A 25293-nucleotide genomic window follows, 5' to 3' on the forward strand; every position below is an offset into this window, starting at 1 on the left:
TCCCCTCAGTCATGATCAAGTCCACTTCTATCCAATCTCCTCTCAGAGAACAATAACCTGACCTTCAGCCTTGCACGTTTCAAAATCTGTGGAAAATTCTGCCTTGCCTTTAACTTTTCTTCTTTATCTCTCTTTAGCGGCCCGGATTATTGAGAGCATGGACCCAGCGGTGGATCCTTGTCAGAACTTTTACCAGTACGCCTGTGGGGGGTGGTTGAAGAAGCATGTTATCCCCGAGACCAGCTCTCGCTACAGTACCTTTGACATTCTGAGGAATGAGCTGGATGTCGTCCTGAAAGGTCAGTGACTTAAGAATTAGTGTGGAGATTTTAAACCGACAAAAGAAAACATCTTTTCAAGCCACTTTGTGGAGTGTGCTTCCATCATCTGGATTGTTATTGGTTTACCTAAGGTACTGAACAAGTTGACTTTACGTTAAGCAGTAATGAAGAACATTCTCTGTACCAATAAAATCTGGGTGGGTGGAAAATGGTTTCCTGGATTAAACTTTGCCATTCTTGGCTAGTTCCTGCCAGATGGATTCCACTAATATCTTTGCCCTCTGTCCAATGTGGAATGAGGCTTGTAGACACCATCCATTGTCCATTGGATTCCATTACGATCTCCTCTGTCCAATATGAAATAAGGTTTGTCAGATGCCATCTATTCTTGATGACAAGCCTATCTTTAGACCTCATGAGCTGTCCCTAACTTTATAACTTCTGTTTGGGAAGTATGTTCTGTTTTACCTGTACTGGAGTTTCCTGAGGTTAGATTTGAAGTGTGCCATTGCAAGGAGGTTGGAGTTTCATTCTAGAGACTGCTTTAACTCAGATTCACCTAATTTGCCCTGTCAGAGGAGATAAGACTGGTCATGGACACTGATATCATGCAAGCAATAACAACCCAATAACCAATAATCTTTCACCCCAAAGAAAAAAGGTGAGGGTATATAACTTGCTGTTGATTTGCTCTTTGTCATCTTGCGCTACTACCCAAGAGCAATAACACTTCAAGGTGTGTAATGTTGCTCAACTCACAGGGACAGAAATTGTGCTAAGTGCATACAGTACCATCTGCATTCTCTTCAGGTTGAGTTGAATTCACTGGAACCAAATTTCTGAAGCAGTGTCCAGCACACAGGCGCAACTGATTTGAACTCTTGGCGCAATGACGAAGCATGAATTTCAGACCCCAAATTCTCCAAAACCTTGGCATTGGTATTGGTATTGGTATTGGTTTATTATTGTCACTTGTACCAAGGTACAGTGAAAAACTTGTCTTTCATACCAATCACACAGGTCAATTCATTACACAGTGCAGTTACGTTGGGTTAGTACAGAGTCCATTGATGTAGTACAGGTAAAAACAATAATAGTACGGAGTAAAGTGTCACAGCTACAGAGAAAGTGCAGTGCAATAAGGTGCAAGGTCACAACAAGGTAGATCGTGAGGTCATAGTCCATCTCATTGTATCCAGGGGGACATTGCAGTGTGGATCCAGAACTGGCTGGCCTACAGAAGGCAAAGAGTGGTTGTTGAAGGGTCGTATTCTGAGTGGAGGTCGGTGACCAGTGGTGTACCTCAGGGACCTGTTCTGGGACCCTTACTCTTTGTGATTTTTATAAATGACCTGGATGAGGAAGTGGAGGGGTGGGTTAGTAAGTTTGCAGATAACACGAAGGTTGGGGGTGTTGTGGATAGTTTGGAGGGCTGTCAGAGGTTACAGAGAGATATAGATAGGATGCAGAGTTGGGCTGAGGAGTGGCAGATGCAGCTTAACCCAGATAAGTGTGAAGTGGTTCATTTTGGTAGGTCAAATATGTTGGCAGAATATAGTATTAATGGTAGGACTCTTGGCAGTGTGGAGGATCAGAGGGATCTTGGGGTCCAAGTCCATAGGACGCTCAAAGCGGCTGTGCAGGTTGACTCTGTGGTTAAGAAGGCATATGGTGTATTGTCCTTCATCAATTGGGGAATTGAATTTAGGAGCCGAGAGGTATTGTTGCAGCTGTGTAGGTCCCTGGTCAGACCCCACTTGGAGTATTGTGTTCAGTTCTGGTCCCCTCACTACAGGAAAGATGTAGAAGCCATAGAGAGGGTGCAGAGGAGATTTACAAGGTTGCTGCCTGGAATGCAGAGCATGCCTTATGAAAGCAGGTTGAGGGAACTCGGCCTTTTCTCCTTGGAGAGATGGAGGATGAGGGGTTACCTGATAGAGGTGTATAAGATGATGAGAGGTATTGATAGGGTAGATAGTCAGAGGCTTTTCCCCAGGGCTGAATTGGTGGCCACAAGAGAACATAGGTTTAAGGTGCTGGGGTAAGATATAGAGGAGATGTCAGGGGTAAGTTTTTTACTCAGAGAGTGGTGAGTGTGTGGAATGGGCTGCCAGCAACGGTGGTGGAGGCGGATACGATAGGGTCTTTCAAGAGACTGTTAGATAGGTACATGGAGCTGAGTAAAATAGAGGGCTATGGGTAAGCCTAGTAATTTCTAGGGCAAGGACGTTCGGCACAGCTTTGTGGGCCAAAGGGCCTGAATTGTGCTGTAGTTTTTCTGTGTTTCTATGATTCTATAAGGGAACCGTTCAATAGTCTTATCACAGTGGGGTAGAAGCTGTTTTTTAAGGGAATACCCAAATGTAAACATCTAGGTGTAAATTCCCTCAGAACAGTTCTCAACTTCTTAACAAATCCCAAAATTCACACTGGTAAATGAAGCTTCCACTCATCTGGCTGAAGATTAAGTGGCAGAACTGAGACCACCTTGAAGGAAGTTCACCCTAAAAGCACCCATCTCAAAGTTAAAGTCGAGTTTATTGTCACATGCACCAGTACATGTGTGCACAGGAGCAATGAAAAACTCACTTGCAGCAGCATCACAGGCACATAGCATCAGATAAGCAGCATTCACAAGTAAAATATAAATTAAACATAAATATACACAATTGTTACAAGAAAGAACATAATTAGAACAAAGAAAACAAAGTCCATTTTAGTGCAAAGTGATGAAAGTGGTTCAGAGTGTTGCTCAGTGTCATAATGTTGCTTCACAGTGTCATATGTGTTTTCAGGCTTTTGTATCTTCTGCCTGATGGGAGTCGGGAGAAGAGAGAATGTCCGGGGTGGGTGGGGTCTTTGATTATGTTGGCTGCTTCATCAAGGCAGCAAGAAGTGTAGACGGAGTCCGTGGAGGGGAGGCTGGTTTCCGTGATGTGCTGAGCTGTGTCGACAACCCTCTGCAGTTTCTTGCAGTCTTGGGAAGAGCAGTTGCCACACCAAGCCGTGATGCATCCAGATAGGATACTTTCTCTGGTTACTTCTTTATGAAATAGCCCCTCCTTTCCAACCTTCCCCCCACCCCCCAACTCATAATTCCTCACTGATTTGTAGACGTGTGTCCTGGAGAAACAAGCTTGAGCAATCTGCAAGTTTCTTCTTCAGAGGTGCAAGGTTCTGCAGTTGGTTAATAAAGAGAGGTTTATGAAACTGGCTCCAGTCCGTTACATGAGCTGAGGTGTTTTGTGCCATTCAAGCAGCGTGATTTTATCACCCAGTCACTGAAGTAGTACAGTAAGTTCTTCTAACAAAGTGATTGACCAGCAATTGGGAACAATGGGTCTTTGGAGTTAGATTTCAAATCAGACATGATCTCACTGATTAGCAAAAAAGGTCCGAAGGGTTAAATGGCTTCCTTCTTCAATTCATTTGCTGAAATGAACATGAGGGGCAATCTCAAGGAGACAAAACACCTACTCACAGGGGCCAGCAGGTAGAGCCACTGGCTCACAGCTCCAGAGACCTGGGTTCGATCCCGGCCTCCAGTGCTGTCTGTGTGGAGTCTGCATGTTTTTCTGACAAGCGCATGAGTATCTTTCGGGCGCTCCAGTCTCCTCCCACGTGCCAAGGACATGTGGGTTGGTGGATTAATTGGCCACTGTAAGTTGGTCCTGGTGTGTAGATGAGTGGTGGAGTCTGGGGCGAGTTGATGGGAATGTGAGGAGAATAATTTAATTGTCCTCTAATCCAGGCAACATCCTGGTAAACCTCTCCTGATCCTCTCCAAAGCCTCCAATAGGGCAACCAATTGCATTCAATTCTGGTCACCCCATTATAGGAAGGATGTGGAAACACTTAAGAGGGTGCAGAACAGGTTTACCAGGATGCTGCATGGATTAGAGGGCATGTGCTGTAGGGAGAGGCTGGACAAACTCGGGTGGTTTTCTCTAGAGTGGCAGAGGCTGAGGGGAGACCTGATAAACGTTTATAAGATTATGAGGGGCATACAGTAGACAGCCGGTATCTTTCTCCCAGGGTTGAAATGCCTAGTACCAGAGGGCATGCATTTAAGGTGAGAGGGCTTAAGTTCAAAGGAGATGTGTGGGGTAAGTTTTTTTCCACAGAGAGTTGTGGGTGCCTGAAATGCGCTGCCAGGGGTGGTAGTGGAGGCAAATATGATAGAGACATTTAAGATGCTCTTAGATAGGCACATGAATGTGCAGAGAATGGAGGGAAGTAGATACCGTGTAGTCAGAAAGAATTAGTTTAGTTAGGCATTTAATTACAAGATTAATGTTTACATTAACTAGATTAATGTTTTTACCCTGTACTACCTCAATGCACTGTGTAATGAATTGATCTGTATGATTGGTATGCAAGACAAGTTTTTCACTGTACCTCAGTACATGTGACAATAATAAACCAATACCAATTAGTTCGGCAGGACATCGTGGGCTGAAGGCCCTGTTCTTGTGCTGTGTGGTTCTATGTTCTAATAGAATGGGGTGAGTACAGGATTAGTGTGAATGGGTGCTTGAAGGTCAACCTAAGGATCTGTTTCCATGCTGTTTGACTCTATGTATGATTGCATCGTCCTGGAGAAAATTCTTCCTGTCAATGAAGAGCTATGCATTATAGGTATAAAACACCTTAATAACACCAGGGAGGAATCCAAAGGAAATATCTTTACCCAGAGAGTGGTGGACAAATGAAACTGGTTTACAGAGATGTGGAGGATAAGGTGCAGATGTATTTGAAGAAAGCATTCGAGGGAGAAGAATATTGTTATTCCCCAGGTTACAACAGGGTTCTGTTCCTGTGAACTGTTGTAACCCGGACAATCCACAGGTCAGAAATTCAGTAACAAGCAGGGTTCCCACACATCAGGAGATATCTACAGCCCTGCAGCCACTGGCAAATCTATCCCGCTGGTATCCCAATCGCTCGTTCATATGTGTGGCCAGTACACAAGTTGGGGAAGTCCTGCACACTGATTGAGTCTGGGAAAGATCTGAATATGTTGTCTGAATGGGAGGATTGATTGAGTCAATCTGCATGGATGATCCAATACAGTTTGTTTTGTTGCCATAGCTTTCTGCCTATTGACTTTCAATAGATGGGACAAATAAATCTGCCTTTGGGGCTACTAGATAAGGGAATGAGATTATAATCATAGATGCATGACTGTGTTAGAAAGAAAAATGCAGATAAAATAAATGAGCCTCATAAATATGGGTCAAGTTCCAATCTGTTGCAAGTCGCTGCTTGTTAACAGCAAAGCAAAATGCATCTGATTATGTTTTGCCAGATCACAGTGCACACAAGATAATGTCAGCTTCAGGAACTGATGGACCTCCCTCAGGTTGAAGGATCTATCATGCACAGTTACACACTTGTGCTTAATTGCGCAGTCATGATAACAGAAGGCATGGGAGGTGAAGAGTTTAGAAAACAAGTACACTGATTGTCCAAACTGCCCAACAATACTCCACCTGTTTAACCTCGAGGAGGGTGATGTTTGACACAAGAGGTTCTTGACCAACAGAAGTAACCAAGCAAGGTCCCAAGTGCCCATCTGTCCCTGCTCCTCCCTCCCGCCACTCCCCACGCACACCGTGGTAAATTGTTAAATTGGTTTATTATTGTCACTTGTACCAAAGTACAGTGAAAAACTTGTCTTGCATACTGTTCATACAGATCAATTCATGACACAGTGCATTTAGGTGGTACAAGGCAAACCAAGGTAAACCCTACTAAATTGGCTTCTGCAAAGCAGGGGAAGGTATTTAAGTCAAGTCGAGTTTATTGTCATGTGCACAAGTACAATGCATCACAGGCACATAGGTACAGACAACACATGGAATATAAATTATACATAAATTATTGGTATTGGTATTGGTTTATTATTGTCACTTGTACCGAGGTACAGTGAAAAACTTGTCTTGCATACCGATCGTACAGATCAATTCATTACACAGTGCAATTACATTGGGTCAGTACAGAGTGCATTGATGTAGTACAGGTAAAAACAATATCAGTACAGAGTAAAGTGTCACAGCTACAGAGAAAGTGCAGTGCAATAAGGTGCAAGGACATAACAAGGTAGATCATGAGGTCAGAGTCCATCTCATCATATAAGGGAACTGTTCAATAGTGTTATCACACTGGGGTAGAAGCTGTCCTTAAGTCTGGTGCTACATGCCCTCGGGCTCCTGTATCTTCTACCTGATGGAAGAGGAGAGAAGGGAGAATGACTCGGGTGGGTGGGGTCTTTGATTATGCTGGCTGCTTCACCAAGTCAGCGAGAGGTAAAGACCAAGGAGGGGAGGCTGGCGTCTGTGATACACTAGGCTGTGTCCAAAATTCTGCCGTTTCTGGCGGTCCTGGGCAGAGCAGTTGCTGTACCAAGCCATGATGCATCCAGATAGGATGTTCTCTATAGTACATCAATAAAAGTTAGTGAGTGTCAAAGGGGACAAACTGAATTTCTTTAGCCTTCTGAGGACGTAGACGTGCTGGTGAGCTTTCTTGGCCATGGCATCTACGTGATTTGACTAGGACAGGTTGTTGGTGATGTTCACTCCCAGGAACTTGAAGCTCTCAACCCTCTCAACCTCAGTACCGTTGATGCATGTATACTGCCCCATTTCCTGAAGTCAATGACCAGCTCTTTTGTTTTGTTGACATTGAGTGAAAGGTTGCTGTCATGACACCATTCCACTAAGCTCTCTATCTCCTTCCTGTACTCTGACTCATCGCTGTTTGAGATACGACCTACAATGGTGGTATCATCTACAAACTTGTAGATGGAGTTAGAGCAGAATCTGGCCACACAGTCATGTGTGTATAGGGAGTAGAGTAGTGGGCTGAGGACTCAGCCTTGTGGGGCACCAGTGTTGAGAATAATCGTGCCAGAGGTATTGCTGTCTATCTTCACTGATTGTGGTCTGTTGTTTCAAAAGTCAAGGATCCAGTTACAAAGGGAGGTGTTGAGTCCTATGTCTCGGAGTTTGGTGACAAGTTTGCTTGGGATTATTGTATTGAAGGCAGAGCTGTAGTCAATAAACAATAGTCTAACATAGGTGTCTTTACTGTCCAGATGCTCCAGAGCTGAGTGTAGGGTCAGGGAAATGGCATCCACTGTAGACCCGTTTCAGAGATAGGCAAATTGCAGTGGGTCCAGGTTGTGTGAAAAGATTCTTTTGGGATCTTAAAGATGGAGGGTTCTTGACACAGGCTTTGGATTTTAAAGGTAGTTTTAATCACAAAGGCAAATGCGGGGACAGAATGAATGGGAACAGATGCACACTCGCACACACACACGCAGGAGACCGCGAACGTGAGGGGGAATCACAACGAGGATGAAATACACACACACAAACAGACAATAAACAAGGTACAGCTTATCAAGGGATAAATACTTCAATGCCTGAATACCTTGACCTAGACAAGCATTGGCTCTTACACTCTCTGGAATCTGACTAAGACGCTCCCAAACCACATGGTGGTGCACACTCTTACCAGTGGTCTCTGCAGCGTGGTTTCACTACTCCTGGGGCAGTCGAAAGAGGGGAGTGCAACACTCTTTTATGGTGCTGGGTGGAGCCTGGCCAGGTGATTTAGACAGGACAATGGTCAGGCAGGTTCAGGAACAAAGGTGCTCTCCAGGGCCAATCCCTATGCCCACACCTGATGGGTGGGGTGGAGCCACACCTTGACTGACAGTGGTGTCACTTCCGATCTGAGGAACAATGCTGTCCTCCGACCAGAGGGGTCAGTGTTGTTACTGTCACGTGACAGCCATGTGCTCTCCTACTACAGTCGAGATTGTCTGGGAGGCTGGAGTTGATGCATGCCATGACCAGCCTCTCAAAACACTTCATGATGGTGGATGTCAGAGCCACTGGTCTGTAGTCATTGTGGCACGTTGCCTTGCTTTTCTTTGGTACCGGGATGATAGTGTCTTCTTAAAACAGATGGGAACCTGAGATTGAAGCAGGGAGAGGTTGAATATGTCCGCAAATACTTCTGCCAGCTGATCAGCACAAGATCTGAGCACACGGCCACGGACACCATCTGGGCCAGGTGCTTTCCTCGTGTTCACTCTCTAGAAGACTTTACGTCCTCAACGGTGACCACAGGTTCAGTTGCATTGGAGGCTGTCAAGGTGGGTGGTGACAATCCACTTCCCTTCTGTTCAAAACACACATAGAATGCGTTCAGCTCATCAGGAAGGGATGAGCTGTTGTTAACTATGCAGCCTGCCTTCGTCTTGTAGCCTATTATGGCACGTAAGCCCTGTCATAACTGACGGCTGGTCTGGGACTCTATTTTGAGTCGGTATTGCCTCTTGGCATCCCTGATAGCTTTCCAAAGTTCATACCACGATTTCTCGTAAGGATCAGGATCACCAGGTTTGTGTGCAGCTGTCCTCGACTTCAGTAGTGTGTACTTGAAACTAAAGGAAGGTAATAGAAATGTGGAGAGAACCAAATGGTGTAAATGGGTGCTTGCTAGTTGCTGGGGACTCAAAAGGCCTGGCTGAACAGTAGAGGAGTGGAATTAGTTAGAAAGCCCTTGCTGGGCATTTTCACAAGAACCATGGGCTGAAAGGACTTATTTGACACAGTAAAATTCTGTGAAATTAATTTAACAGATGCACATAATAAAATTTAAGTGGAGTAGAATAGCATGTTATTGGCTGGTATTCCAAAGAGTTGGACCACAGTTCCAAGGTACAGATCCCACCAGAGCTGCAGAGAAATACAGTTAATTAAATAAATATTGAATAAAAAGTTGGCCGCAATAACGGTGACCGTGAAACTGTTGGATTGTTGGAAAAACCCATCCAGTTTGTTAATGCCAATCTTGGCTGATGCAGTCCGTATGTGGCTCTCAACCAAAGGCAGTGTAGCCGGCTCTTGAATTCCCTCTGAAATGATCCAAAAAGTTGCTCAGGTCAAAGGTGACTAGATACAAGCAATAAATGCCTTGCTATTGTCACCACATCCTACCATTGAACCAAAAAAGACAATTTTTTTCACAAATTAGTTCTAACTGAGCAGTGTTTTTTCTTTCATGAAAGGTCATGTATGACAATATGTCCTAACTGATAAAAATAGCTTTCATGCCTTAAGATATGAATACCCTATTTAGCTATTAATTAAGTGTAAATAATAACCCAAAAAATTTCCCTAGCTGTATTTTTAACAAAGTAAAAGTAACAAGAAAGAAATGATAGTGATTGGTTAATTAGCTCATTTACTATTGAGGAATATTCTAATTTTGCACAGCGCCTTTTACAATCCCAAGATATTCTAAAGTGTTCCACAACCAACGAAGTGTTTTTGAAGTGAAGCCACAGTTATTACGAAAGAAATACTGGAACAGCTTTGCCCACAGTTATGTCCCACAAATAGCCATGTGATTATGACCCAACTCTGGATTTCAGAAGCTGGCTCAGCAATAAGTGTGCGACAGAGAACCGGTGAAGTATCATTGACTCAGCCTCAAGTATTGCTGAAGGATCTTCTGTATTCACCCAAGTTCCTCAGTACAAAGTTTTATTCAAAGTTCAACAGACTAACGCCTGTTAAGTTGAGCTACAGCTGTGCTAACAGATGGGATGGAGGGCAGTGTCGATCTTGAGTGAGTCTCCCCACCAGCAACATTCTAATGCACATAGGCCCAAGGTGATAAAATTCAAAGACTCACAAGGATGTTTCTGGGACTGGTGGGCTTGAGTTATAAGGAGAGACTGGATTGGCTGAGACTGTTTTCCTTGGAGCATTGGAGGCTGAGGGATGATCTTATAGAGGTTTATAACATCATGAGATGCATCGATATGGTGGATGGTCGCAGTTTTTTTTTCCCAGGGTAGGGGGGTCTAATACTAGAGGGCGCAGGTTTAAGGTGAGAGAGGAAAGATATACATTTTTCAAAAAATTTTATTTACAGCGTGGTAACAGGCCCTTCCGGTCCAACGAGTCCACACCGCCCATTTTAAACCCATATTAACCTACCCGTACGTCTTTGGAATGTGGGAGGAAACCGGAGCACCCAGAGGAAACCCACGCAGACACGGGAGAACGTACAAACTCCTTACAGACAGCAGCTGGAATTGAACCCCAATCGCTGGCGCTGTAACAGCATCGCGCTAACCGCTATGCCACCGTGCCGCCCCATTTAAAAGGGACCTGAGAGGCAAGTTTTTCACACAGAGTGTAGTGGGTAAATGGAATGAGCTTCCAGAGGAAGTGGCAGAAGCAGGTACAATTACAATGTTTAAAAGATATCTAGACAGGTTCATGGATAGGAAAGGTTCAGAGGGACATGGGCCAAATGCAGGCAAATGGGACTAGCTCAGGTAGGCAACTTGTTCGGCATGGACGAGTTGGGCTGAAGGGCCTGTTTCCGTGCCGTATAAGTCCATGACTCTAAAGTCTTCCAACTACAGAGCTTTTGAGAGAAATTAATAAATTGGATTGTGAGCTTGGGGTGTGGGGTTTGGGGGGGAACAGTATTGGTCATGGTGAATGAGGGGGTTCAGTGGGATGGTGGGATTAGAGAAAAGGTGAGTGGCTCAGGAACGCGGCTGGAGAATTGGCAGTGGATCGGGTTAATCAGCAAGCTGGTAGGGGGAATGTGGAAACGATGATTGAGAGAATTACTTATTGGGTGATCGATCTGGAAGAAGACAGATGCCTTGGATCCTCCAGCAATACCTAGGTACAGGTGGACCATAACCAGGACCCTAAAGTATTGGTATTGGTATTGGTTTATTATTGTCACTTGTACCGAGGTCCAGTGAAAAACTTGTCTTGCACACCGATCATACAGGTCAATTCATTACACAGTGCAGTTACATTGGGTTAGTACAGAGTGCATTGAGATAGTACAGGTAAAATCAGTAACAGTACAGAGTAAAATGTCACAGCTACAGATAAAGTGCAGTGCAATAAGGTGCAAGGTCACAACAAGGTAGATCGTGAGGTCATAGTCCAGCTCATCCGATAAGGGAACCGTTCAATAGTCTTATCACAATAGGGTAGAAGCTGCCCTTAAGCCTGGTGGTACGTGCCTTCAAGATCCTGTATCTTCTACCTGATGGAAGAGGAGAGAAGAGAGAAACACTGGTGAACACTCACCAGCAGCAGGTTTTCAGTTTGCTTCTGATTGGCAAGCTTGGTTTGCATTTTAAGACCAAGCCACAGGCGGAAGTGCCAGTGAGATTTTCGGCTTGGCTCCTGCCCACACTGAGCTAAGAGGTTGGCGTGAAGGAGGTTGAGGTGTGACCGGATGGGATTATGAGCAGCATAAATAAGATACCTACCACCCTCTGTGTGAAAAACTTCCCCCTCAGGTCCCTTTTAAATCCTTCCCCTCTCACCTTGAACCTATGCCCTCTCATTTTAGGCTCCCCTGGGAAAAAGGACTGTGACCATCCACCTTATCGATGCATAATGTTTAGTCAGAATCTTTTTCCCATGGTAGGGGGTATCGAGATGGCAGAGGTTTAAGGTGAGAGGTGGGAGTTTTAAAGGGGATTTGAGGGGAAAGTTTTTTCCGTTGACATCTGGAACACGCTGCCAGAGGGGGTGGTGGAATCAGATACAATTATTATAGCTAAGAGACATTTAGATGGACACTTAAATAGACAAGGCATAGACAGATGTGGTCTTACTGCGGTGAAAGATGGGATTGATGTGGGTGAACAAAATAGTCGGCATTAATGTGGTGGGCTGATTATTTCATCAATTATAACATACTGAACTGCTCAGAAAGAACTGCTCAGTTAAAACTAATTCAAAAAAAAATTGTCTTTTTCCTTCCGTGCTTCAAAACTCTTAAACTGGTAAATTGGTTTATTATTGCGCATAGACTGAAGTATGACCTTGCACCTTACTTTCTGCTGCATTGCGGTTTCTCTGTAACAGTAATACTTTATTCTGCATTCTTTTCCCCTTATACTACCTCAATGCACTGCTGTTATGAAATGATCTGTGCTCATCTTAGGGTCCTGGTACAGCGAGAAACTTTGTTTTGCATGCCATCTATACAGATCATTTCATAACTGCAGTGCATTGAGATAGTACAAGGGAAAACAATAACAGAATGCAGAATAAAGTGTCACAGTTACAGAGAAAGTGCAATGCGACAGAAAATAAGGTGCAAGGTCATAACAAGGTGGATTATGAGGTCAAGAGTTCATCTTATCATACAACAGCTCTGTTCAAGTGTCTTAAAACAGCAGGATAGAAGCTGTCCTTGAGCCTGGTGGTACGTGCTTTCAGGCTTTTGTATCTTCTGCCCGATGGGAGGGGGGAGAAGAGAGAATGTCTGGGGTGGGTGGGGTCTTTCATTATGTTGGCTGCTTTACCAAGGCAGCAAAAAAATGTAGACAGAGTCCATGGAAGGGAGGCTGGTTGTTGTGATGTGCTGACCTGTGTCCACAACTCCCTGTAGTTTCTTATGGCATCGGGCAGAGCAGCTAGCATACCAAGCCATGACACATCCGGATAGGATGCTTTCTATAGTGCATCGAATGCACCATATTTGTGAGGGTCAAAAGGGACATGATTCCATGTCTCCATGTCATCAAACAACATGAGCACATAATCCAAGCCAACGCTGCCAATGGTTTATTTCAGATGATGTGTTAACTAACGTTCCATTTCTCCCATTGAATAAACACACTTGACACTTTTCCACATTCACCATCTATTTCAACATCGTCAAGCAGATTGGGGAACTGAGCCACAGAGAGATGATCTGGGGTTAGAACCAGTGAGTTGCTCTGGTAGAAGGCTGGAGCAGTCACGATCCATATTCTGTGGATTTCTATCTTTAGTTGCTGGCACCAACTGTGTGCATGATCAACACCTGCCAAATATTCTCATCCCTGCACATTGGATCGAATGAAACCAAACCAGGGCAGCGGTTATATGTCAAAATCAAAGTCCAGTTTATTATCACATGCACAAGTACGTGTATGCCCAGGAGCAATGAAAAACGTACAGCAGCATCACTGGCACATAGCATGAGATCAACAGCATTCACAAGAAAAACATAAATTAAGCATAAACTATACATAATTTTTACAAGAAAGAGCAAGATTAGAACAAAAAAAATCCATTTTATTACAAAGTGATCAAAGTGGTCACAGTGTTGCTATACTGAGGTAGTGCCGGTTGGTTCAAGAACCGAATGGTTGAAGGGAAGTAGCTGTTCTTGAACCCAGTGGCCCCATTTACCCACGTTTAGTCTGCAGCCTAGATGTTTCTTCAATGTTGTGAGAGTACTTGCCTTCACCACATCCTCAGACAGCATGTTCCAGATTCTGACTGCTCCCTGTGTGAAAGAAATCCCCCTCAGATCCCTCCTAAAGTTTCACCTTAAACTTATGCCCTCTTGTTTTAGACACCCCCACCATGAAAAGAAACGTTCTTACTCTCGATCCTACCTATCCCCCTCATAATTTTATATATGATTCTGTAACGTCACCTTGTGTGACTCAGTTTTGTTTAAATTCGTTTTCATGATTTGGGCATCACTGACAAGGCCAGCATTTATTACCCTTCCTACTTACTCCCAGAAAGGCTGTTGAGCTGCCTTCTTGATTTGGTACAGTCCTGCTGGTGAGGATACTCCCACAGTGCTGTCTGCTCTGAAAGTGCGTCAGAGTAGCAAACATCGTTTGCTACTTTCCTTTGAAGCCCTTTGGATATTTTAGCATGGAAAGGCATTAAAGGCATTTTAAGAATCCATAACAACACACAAAAGAAGCTGGGGGAACTCAGCAGGTCAGGCAGCATCTGTGGAGGGAAATGGACAGTTAACGTTTCATAGAATCATAGAATCATAGAACAGTACAGCACAATACAGGCCCTTCGGCCCACAATGTTGTGCTGACCTTTAAACCTCACCTAAGACTATCTAACCCCTTCCTCCCACATATCCCTCTATTTTAAATTCCTCCATATGCTTATCTAGCAATCTCTTGAATTTGACCAATGTAACTGCCTCCACCACCACCCCAGGCAGCAAATTCCATGCCCCAACCGCTCTCTGGGTAAAAAACCTTCCTCTGATATCTCCCTTGAACTTCCTGCCCATTACTTTAAAGTCATGCCCTCTTGTATTGAGCATTGGTGCCCTGGGAAAGAGGCGCTGGCTGTCCACTCTACCTATTCCTCTCAATATTTTGTATATCATGTCTCCTCTCATCCTCCTTCTCTCCAAAGAGTAAAGCCCTAGCTCCCTTAGTCTCTCCTCATAATGCATACTCTCTAAACCAAGCAGCATCCTGGTAATTCTCCTCTGCACCCTTTCCAACACTTCCACATCCTTCCTATAATGTAGTGACCAGAACTGGACACAGTACTGTAAGTGTGGTCTAACCAGAGTTTCAGGTCTAGATCCTTCATCAGGACCGGAAAGAAAGAGGGGAGAAGGAATAGCGCACTGGAAATGTGGGGGAATGGAACTAGTGTGAATGGTCCAAGAGCCAGCATAGATTTGATGAGTCGAATGGCATCCATCCAAGCTGTAACGTGTACTGTATGAGTCCCACACGTGTGGACCAACAACCGCCCCAATCTTTGGGTCTCTCACTAATTGTTTCCTTCCACCTGCAGTTCCCACAATTAGCCCAGGAACATTGCTCCTCAGCACAAGTATCCTCTGATAACTTTCAGGAACTGCTGAATCTCTTTCATTCTTATCTAGAAATAGACATCAAGTTTGAACTTTGCACCAAATTGCTCTTGCTCTTTGATCCTCTGACTCAGCTCTAACTTGGCCGAGTGTTCAGCTATCGGGATGAAGGCTCAGCATTTGGCGGAAAAACAAGCTGATCAAAGTGAGACAGTACAGTTTAGTCACGTCTCCTTCTTGTTCAAGAGTGCATCAGGATCGAGGTGACTTGCTTCTGTGGGTTCTGAGGAGGTCTATTAGCATTGAGGAGCAACAAGATTAGAGTGTTTCTGTTGGACTATTCAGACAATGAAGGGAGTTACATAGAACAAAGAACATTACAGCACAGTACAGGCCCTTCGGCCCACAATATTGTGCTGACATTTTATCCTGTTCTAAGATCTATCTAACCCTTCCCTCTCAAATGTTAACCCTTCCCTTCCATTTCTCTATCATTCATGTGGCTATCTAAGAGTCTCTTAAAAGTCCCTAATATAAATGCCCCCACAACCTCGGCTGGCAGTGTACTCCACTTACCTCTGATATCCCCCTTATACCTTCCTCCAATCACCTTAAAATTATGGCCCCTTGTGTTAGCTATTTTCACCCTGGGAAAAAGTCTCTGACTGTCCACTCGATCTATGCCTCTTATCATCTTGTGCACCTCTATCAAGTCACCTCTCGTGCTCCTTCTCTCCAAAGAGAAAAGCCTGAGCTCACTCAATCTAAGGTGAGGGTTCTAAGGTGACTGACATTAACAGAGTGCTAGAATGGTATAGCACTGAAACAGGCCCGTCAGCCCACCAATTCTATGCCAACCATCATGCCTATCTACACTCAACCCAGTTGCCTGCATTAATTTCATATCTCTTAATGCCCTCCTCATTCAAGTACCTGTTAAGATGCCTCTTAAATGTTGATACTGTCCCTGCCTCCACCACCTCCTCTGGCGGCTCATTCCAGATGCCAACTAATGTACGAACCGTGGTCTGTTCCTCAGCTGGGACAGGAAGTCAAGTCGAGTTTATTGTCATGTGCACAAGTACGATGAGGTACAGGTACAATGAAAAACTTGCTTGCAACAGCATCACAGGCACGTAGGTACAGACAACACACAGAACATAAATTATACATAAATTATACAAGACAGTGACGAGAAAAAAGTCTGTGTAAAACAAGACATTGGTGCAATAAGAAACACAAGTCCATGGTGGTGCAAGAGGTGGTCCGTAGTGTTCCGTTGTTGAGGTAGGGTTAGGGTTGTGCCGGTCGGTTCAAGAACCTGATGGTTGTAGGAAAGTAGCTGTTCCTGAACTTGGTGGTGTGGGAATTCAGGCTTCTGTACCTCCTGCTGGTCTGTAGCAGTGAGAAGGGCATGACCCGGATGGTGGGGATCTTTGATGATTGTTGCTGCCTTCTTGAGGCAGCACCTCCTGCAGATGCTGTCTACAAGGATGCGGTGTGTTGTGATAGTTTGTGAAGCGGTGCACTCCTTCTGCTGTTTATACTGGGCTTCCGTGTATTCCTGACACACGGACTTGAGCTGATCAGTACCATTCTGAATGCTTCTCCTCCACTTGGTGTAGTCATGGGTCAAAAGTTCCCGAGAGTCGGTGGGGATGTTGGACTTCTTCACTTGGAGCAGATCCTTGAATCTTTTTCTTTGTCCACCTGGTGATCTCCTCTTGTGACAGAGCTCCAAATCGTGTGTCTGTTTCAGGAGTCTGGTACGTACAAGCAAATGATATGTCTTCCCAATGGCATTGGTATTGGTTTATTATTGTCACTTGTACCGAGGTACAGTGAAAAACTTGTCTTGCATACTGATCGTACAGGTCAATTCATTACACAGTGCAGTTACACTGGGTTAGTACAGATGGCATTGATGTAGTACAAGTAAAAACAACAACAGTACAGAGTAGCAGAGTAGAGTGTCACAGCTACAGAAGAAGTGCAGTGCAATAAGGTGCAAGGTCACAACAATGTAGATCGTGAGGTCAGAGTCCATCTCATCATATAAGGGAACCGTTCAATAGTCTTATCACAGTGGAGTAGAAGCTGTACTTAAGTCTGGTGGTACGTGCCCTCAATGGATCCACATGAATGTAGTCAGGCCTCAAAGCTGGGGAATGTCAGTCACTCCAAGGCAAGAGTCCATGTAACCTATCCTCATGGTTTAACTTTGAGTCCTGGGTATCGCTTTGGTGAGATGTTTAACCACAAAGGAATGAATTGTTGAAGCAATTGACACAGATTTTCCATAGATCCTGTCTCAAATTGCAGTGAAATAATGCTCAGCTTGCTTGAAACAAGCCACACACAAGATGCTACAGGAACTCAGTGGGTCAGGCAGCATCTATGGAGGGAAATGGACAGTGGATGATTAGAGTCAAGACCCTTCATCTGGACGGAGAGGAGGTGACCAGTATAAAAAGGTGAGGGGAAGGGGTGGGGCAGGAGCTGGCGAGCGAGAGGTGGATCCAGGTGAGGAGGGGTGAGAGGCAGATGGAGGAGGGGAGGGTGGGGATAGCAACAGAGGCCGGGAGGAGAGAGCTGGAGGCAACAAAGGACGGGAGATGATGGAATCTGATAGGAAAGGAAGGTGGACGAACCAAGTGTGAGAGGTGAGAAGGGCAGACGGGAACAGTGGGGGGAGGGGACCCAGTGGGAGGGGTGTGTGGGTGACGGGTAGGTGGAGGAGGGGAAAGGAACAGGGTAATGGGGGGCTGGGATGGGGTGGATGGGGGAGTGTAGGAAGAAATCGAGGTACCCCGAGTAAATAATTATTACCAGGACATTCTCAGATGTGAATGACACTGTGTAAAGACAAGATCCTAAATATTAACCCAAACCAACATTACACGATGAATTTAGCCATTCAATCTCACAGGGTGTGCCAGAGTTTCTACGCCATATGAACCTCTTCAATAAACGTTCTCCCCTGTCATTGCTTAAACTTTCACCTTCAGTGCACTAATTCCATTTGCCTCACTAACACGTCCAGCTTTCTTTCTTGGCAAAGACATTTCCCCTGCTACACGTCTGAATAATATGGTGACTTGTGGTTCCTTGTTTTGGTTTCCCCCATCAAGTCGAAATGCCTTCCCTGCCTCCGTTCTTTCAAAGGCCTTCATTGTATTCGTGGTCCACCAGAGGCAGAAGCTCCACACTGATCCCGTTGTTCCCCAGTGCTCACAGAGTTCCTTTAACAACTCTTTCGCACTGAGATCTTTTGGCCTCCAGCGTAGAATGCTGCACATTCCTCCCAGCTGTGGAGGTATTTGCTCTGCTGCCAGGCACTTCAATGACAGCACACAGAAATCGGATCAGCTGGTCTCTCTGATGAGTGAAAAGGTCACATCCCTTAAGTCTATCCCTTCCCCACTTCCATCCTCCAATCACAGCCCCAAGTTTTCCCTCAGCACGTCTGAACTGTACTCCTGTTTCACTGAGTCAAGCTGGCGCATTCCAGTGCATGCTAAATTCATTCCGAGCCAACCATTCACCACCTCCTGCAAACTTCACTCAGGAATTGCCTGTCCGTTTTGCTCTTATGAATCTCTTTTGCAGGCCCATCACCATTTGGGAACCCCTTTTGATTCCAGAGACACCCAATGTAAGGCAGGACATGCTGGGAGCAGAGGGAAGGGCACAGACAAGTTGACATGGTGTGATCCTGGCACATGAAGATAGGCTGAGAATGTCCAACAGCACCTCTACTTCCTCAGGAATTTGGCATTTAGATCCTCACCATCTTCTATCGATGCACCATATCTTATCCGGATGCATCACGGCTTGGTAAGGCAACTGCTCTGCCCAAGACTGGAAGAAATTACAGGGAGTTGTGGACACAGCCCAGCATGTCACGGAAACCAGCCTCCCCTCCATGGACTCTGTCTACATTTCTTGCTGCCTCACTAAAGCAGCCAACAAAATCAAAGAACCCACCCACCCCGGACTTTCTCTCTCCTCCCCCCTCCCATCGGGCAGAAGATACAAAAGCCTGAAAGCATGTACCACCAGGCTCAAGGACAACTGTTATAAGACTATTGAACAGCCCACTAGTACAATAAGAATGGAATCTTGACTTCACAATCTACCTCGTTATGACCTTGCACCCTATTGGTATTGGTATTGGTCCATTATTGTCACTTGTACTGAGGTACAGTGAAAAACTTGTCTTGCATACCAATTGTACAGGTCAATTCATTACACAGTGCAGTTACATTGGGTTAGCACAGAGTGCATTGATGTAGTACAGGTAAAAACAATAACAGTACAGAGTAAAGTGTCACAACTACAGAGAAACTGCAGTGCAATAAGGTGCAAGGTCATAACAAGGTAGATCTTGAGGTCATAGTCCATCTCATCGTATAACGGAACTGTTCAATAGTCTTATAACAGTGGGATAGAAGCTGTCCTTGAGCCTGGTGGTTCGTGCCCTCAGGCTCCTGTATCTTCTGCCTGATGGGAGAGGAGAGAAGAGAGAATGACCCAGGTGGGTGGGGTCTTTGATTATGCTGGCTGCTTCACCAAGACAGAGTCCATAGAGGGAAGGCTGGTGTCCGTGACGTGCTGGGCTGTGTCCACAACTCTCTGCAGTTTCTTGCGGTCCTGGGCAGAGCAGTTGTTGTACCAAGCCGTGATGCATCCAGATAGGATGCTTTCTACGGTGCATCAATAAAAGCTGGTGAGTGTCAAAGAGGATAAACTGAATTTCTTTAGCCTCCTGAGGAAGTAGAGGCACTGGTGAGCCTTCTTGGCCGTGGCATCTACGTGATTTGACCAGGACAGGCTGTTGGTGATGTTCACTCCCAGGAACTTGAAGATCTCAACCCTCTCGACCTCAGCACCGTTGATGTAGACAGGTGCATTTACACCGCCTCCTTTCCTGAAGTCAATGACCAGCTCTTTTGTTGCCATTGAGGGAAAGGTTGTTGTCATGACACCATGTCACTAAGCTCTCTATCTCCTTCCTGTACTCTGACTCATCGCTGTTTGAGATACGACCTACAACGGTGGTATCATCTGCAAACATGTAGATGGAGTTAGAGCAGAATCTGTCCGCACTGTCATGAGTGTATAGGGAGTAGAGTAGTGGGCTGAGGACTCAGCCTTGTGGAGCACCAGTGTTGAGAATAATCGTGCCAGATGTATTGCTGCCTATCTTCACTGATTGTGGTCTGTTGTTTCAAAAGTCAAGGATCTAGTTACAAAGGGAGGTGTTGAGTCCTATGTCTCGGAGTTTGGTGACAAGTTTGCTTGGGATTATTGTATTGAAGGCAGAGCTGTAGTCAATAAACAATAGTCTAACATAGGTGTCTTTACTGTCCAGATGCTCCAGAGCTGAGTATAGGGCCAGGGAGATGGCATCCGCTGTAGACCTGTTTCACCGATAGGTGAATTGCAGTGGGTCAAGATTGTCTGGGAGGCTGGAGTTGATGCCTGCCTTGACCAACCTCTCAAAGCACTTCATGATGGTGGATGTCAGAGCCACTGGTTGGTAGTCATTGAGGCATGTTACCTTGCTTTTCTTCGGTACCGGGATGATAGTGGTCTCCTTAAAACAGATGGAAACCTGAGATTGAAGCAGGGAGAGGTTAAATATGTCTGCAAATACTTCTGCCAGCTGATCAGCACAAGATCTGAGCACATGGGCATGGACACCATCTGGGCCAGTTGGTTTCCTCGTGTTCACTCTCCGGAAGACTGATCTTACGTCCTCAACACTGACTACAGGTTCAGTTGCATTGTAGGCTGTCAGGGTGGGTGGTGACAATCCACTTCCCTTCTGTTCAAAATGCACATAGAATGCATTAAGCTCATCAGGAAAGGATGCGCTGTTGCTAACTATGCAGCCCGTATTCGTCTTGTAGCTTGTTATGGCATGTGAGCCCTGCCATAACTGACAGCTGGTTTGTGACTCTATTTTGAGTCGGTATTGCCTCTTGGCATCCCTGATAGCTTTCCGAAGGTCATATCTTGATTTCTTGTACAGATCAGGATCACCAGATTTGTGTGCAGCAGTCCTCGACTTCAGTAGGGAATGGATCTCCTGGTTCATCCATGGTTTCCTGTTTGGGGACACCCATATTGTCCTCTTTGGTACACAGTCCTCCACACACTTGCTGATAAAGTCTGTGATGGTGGTGGCATACTCATCTTGGCTGGCAGTTGAGTCTTTGAACATGGACCAGTCCACTGTCTCAAAGCAGTCACCTAGGAGCTCATCTGCTCCTCAGACCAGCACTGCATGACTCTCTGTACCGGATCCTCCCATTTCCGTTTCTGTTTGTATGCAGGGAGAGGGAGCACAGCCTGGTGGTCTGATTTCCCAAAGTGAGGATGAGGGGTGGCTTGGAAGGCATCTTTGATGGTTGTATAACAGAGGTCAAGGGTGTTAATGCCCCTGGTGGAGCAGGAGATGTGTTGATTTTGGGAACACACTCTTGAGGTTGGCCTGATTGAAGTCACCTACGATAATGACAGGGTATCCTGTCTCAAAGTTGTTGACCATGGAGTATAGCTCATTGAGTGTAGGCTTCATGTCCATCTGTGGTGGGATGTAGACTGCCATCAGGATAGCTGAAGTGAACTCCCTTGACAGATTGAATGGTCGACACTTCACCGTTAGATATTCCAGGCTGGGTGAGCAGGAGCTCACCAGGACCGTCACGTCCGAGCACCGCAAGTTATTGATTAAGTAGCAGACCCCTCCACCTTTAACTTTGCCTGACGACACTGTACGGTCCATTCGATGAATTGAGAAGCCCTCAGGTTGAATGGCACAGTCAGGTGAGGTAGGTATAAGCCATGTTTTGGTTTGACATAGCACACAACAGTCCCTCAGTTCTCTTTGGTAGGTCAGCCTCTTTGGTAGGTCAGTCTACCAATTGTCTGCCTTATCGTCTGCTTGCACTGCACTTTCTCTGCAATTTAACGCTTTATTCTGCATTATCCTGCATCACTCTCATTGAATTAACAATTATAATACAGTATATAGTCCAGACTCCCAAAGTAAATGCTTCAATGAGTGGTAGATTGTATCACAGATCAAAGTGAACCCAAGAACCAATCCTCGGTAGATTTGAATTAGAGTCATGGAGTCATGGACATATACAGCATGGAAATCAAGCCCTAAGACCCAAGATAAGATAAATCAGGCCCTAAGGCCCAGAAAATTATGAAGTGATACACTTCGGAAGATCGAATTCGAAGGCAGAATACAAGGTTAATGGCAGGATTCTTTGCAATGTGGAGGAACAGAGGGATCTTGGGGACAACGTCCATAGATCCCTCAAGGTTGCTGCGCAGATCGATAGGGTTGTTAAGAAGGTGTATGCTGTGTTGGCCTTCATTAGTCACGATATTGAGTTCAGGAGTCGTGAGGTGATGTTGCAGCTCTATAGAACTCTGGTCAGACCACACTTGGTGTATTGTGTTCAGTTCTGATCGCCTCATTATAGGAAGGATGTGGAAGCTTTAGAGAGGGTGCAGAGGAGATTTACCAGGATGGAGACCATGTCTTGTGAGGATAGGTTGAATGAGCTAGGGCTTTTCTCTTTGGAGAGAGGGAGGATGAGACGTGACTTAATAGAGGTATACAAGGTGATAAGAGGCATAGATCGAGTGAACATTCAGAGACTTTTTCCCAGGGCGATAGTGGCTAACATGAGGGGACACAAGTTTAAGGAAGATATGAAGGGGATGTCAGGGTAAGTTTTTTACACAGAGAGTGGTGGGTGCAGATACATTGGGGACATTTAAGAGACTCTTAGACACATGAATGATAGAGAAATGGAGGGCTATGTGGGAGGGAAGGGTTAGATAGATCTTAGAGCAGGATAAAGTGTCAGCACAACATCATGGGCTGAAGGGCCTGTACTGTGCTGTAATGTTCTATGTTCTATGTTCTAACTTGTCCATACCGACCAAGTTGCCTACCCGAGCTAATGCCACTTGCCTGTGTTTGACCAACCTCCCGCTTAAGCTTTCCTATCCATGTACCTGTCCAAATGCCTTTTAAATGTTGTAATTGTACCTGCCTCTACCACCTCCTCTGGCAGCTTGTTCCATCTACCCACCACCCTCTGAGTGAGTAGCAGAGCTCCTGAGCAAAGTTGGATAATTCCTCACTGGCATGCATAATTGGATTGATTTTTTTCGGCTGGGATTGCTGAGGTTTGGAAAGTCCATGGATGCTTGATCACCTGACCAGTTGACAATGTGGGTGAAGATCGACATGTGATTCAAGATTTAAGATTCAAGAACTGGAATTGATTTATTATTGTCACATGTACTGAGGTACAGTGAAAAACGTCTTGCATCCCGTTCATACAGATCAATTCATTACATAGTGCATTGACATAGTACAAGGTAAAACAATAACAGAATACAAATTAAAGTGTAACAGCTACAGCAAAAAGTGCAGTGCAAGTAGACAATAAGGTGCAAGGTCATAATAAGGTAGATTGTGAGGTCAAGAGTCCATCTTATCGTACTGGGGAACTGTTCAATAGTCTTATAACAGCGGGATAGAAGCTGTCCTTGAGCCCGGTGGTACGTGCTTTCAGGCTTTTGTATCTTCTGCCTGATGGGAGGGGGGAAAAGAGAGAATGTCTGGGGTGGGTGGGGTCTTTGATTATGGTGGTTGCTTTACCAAGTGAACGAGAAGTGTAGACAGAGTCCAGTGAGGGGAGGCTGGTTTCCGTGATTTGCTGAGCTGTGTCCACAACTCTCTGCAGTTTCTTGTGATCACAGGCAGAGCAGTCGCCATATCAAACCATGATGCATCTGGATAGGATGCTTTCTGTGGTGCATCGATAAAAATTGGTGAGGGTCAAAGGGGATATGCCAAATTTCTTTCGCCTCTTGAGGAAGTAGAGGCGCTGGTGAGCTTTTTTGGCCGTGGCTTCTGCATGGTTGGACCAGGACAGGCTATTGGTGATGTTCACTCCTAGGAGCTTGAAGCTCTCAATCCTCTCGACCTCAGCACCACTGATGTACCGCCCACCTTCCTGAAGTCGATGACCAGCTCTTTTGACTTCCTGAACAGCCTTGGAATTCATTGGGCATTGTCCCAGGTTCCTGTAACAGCCCATCACCAATCACCACCATTCCCCAGCCAATACCTGCACAGGGTTAAATGCAGAAAACGCTGCAACATTTATCATGTCAGTCAACGTCTGTGGAATGTTTCAGGTCTGAGACTCTTCATCAGAACTGAGTAAGGGAGAAACCATTTAGTCTAGGCAGCAGAGAAGATGGGGGAGTGCATTGGGCTTAACAATAAGATATCTTTATTAGTCACATGTACATCGAAACACACAGTGAAATGCATCTTTTGCGTAGAGTGTTCTGGGGGCAGCCCGCAAGTGTCGCCACGCTTCCGTCGCCAACATGGCATGCCCACAACTTCCTAACCCATACGTCTTAGGAATGTGGGACGAAACAGGAGCACCCGGAGGAAACCCACGCAGATACGGGGAGAACGTACAAACTCCTTACAGACAGCGGCCAGAATTGAACCCAGGTCGCTGGTGCTGTAAAGCGTTATGCTAACCGCTACACTACCGTGCCGCCCAACATGCCGGTAGATTAATTGGATGCTGTAACTTACTGTTTCGGATAATTTAATTGCAAAAAGAATCAAAGGGGAGATGTTGGGCATTTGTGAGAGAGAATAAGTTGCAGGGACCCACAGGGAAATAAGGTGCAAAGGAATGGGACTGATGAGATTGCTCCCCGAGACCTAGCATGAATTTGATGGGCTGCAAGGCGCTACAGGAGTCCGGTCTAAGTAAAGGTTCAAGTTCAAAGGCAACGAGCTGCCAGAGGAAGTGGTACAAGGGTGTACACTTACAATGTTTAAAAGACATATAGACAGGAACACAGATAGGAAAGGTTTGGAGGGATTTGGGCCAAATACAGACAAATGGAACTAGCTTGATCAGTGTGGAGGCCCTGTTTCAATGCTGTCCGACTCTATAACAGTGTAAATTCTGTCATACATCAGGTTGAAGCTCTGTAAATTCTGACACTCTCTAAAGTCTAAGGCCAAATACAGACAGATAGAAATCCTACCTATATACATTTCAGAAAATCTGTTTATCCCAAATAGCAATTCAGAGTACAAATGCACTACAGAATAAAATGCCTCAAAATTGACATAATTCTCGATAATTCCACTATAGATAGCATCACATTCTCAGAAATGTGAGAGAGGGGCCGGTAGGTGATAGGTGGATCTGGATGAGGGGGGAGGTGATAGGCAGATGGAGCCAGGTGGGGTAGGAGGAGAGGGGAGTGTCGAGACAGA

At 45.3% G+C, this 25293-nt stretch overlaps 1 protein-coding gene across 1 annotated transcript in view; it reads left to right on the forward strand.

Moving 5' to 3' along the window:
• Positions 1–25293, forward strand: part of LOC127571382 (neprilysin-like) — a 222825-nt gene that overhangs the window by 26860 nt on the left and 170672 nt on the right. Inside the window, 1 exon segment of the mRNA XM_052017696.1 lies at positions 138–299. Within this exon segment, the coding sequence (XP_051873656.1) occupies positions 138–299 (162 nt within the window).

Source organism: Pristis pectinata, chromosome 6 (genome assembly GCF_009764475.1).
Source record: "Pristis pectinata isolate sPriPec2 chromosome 6, sPriPec2.1.pri, whole genome shotgun sequence".
Classification (NCBI taxonomy): Eukaryota; Metazoa; Chordata; class Chondrichthyes; order Rhinopristiformes; family Pristidae; genus Pristis; species Pristis pectinata.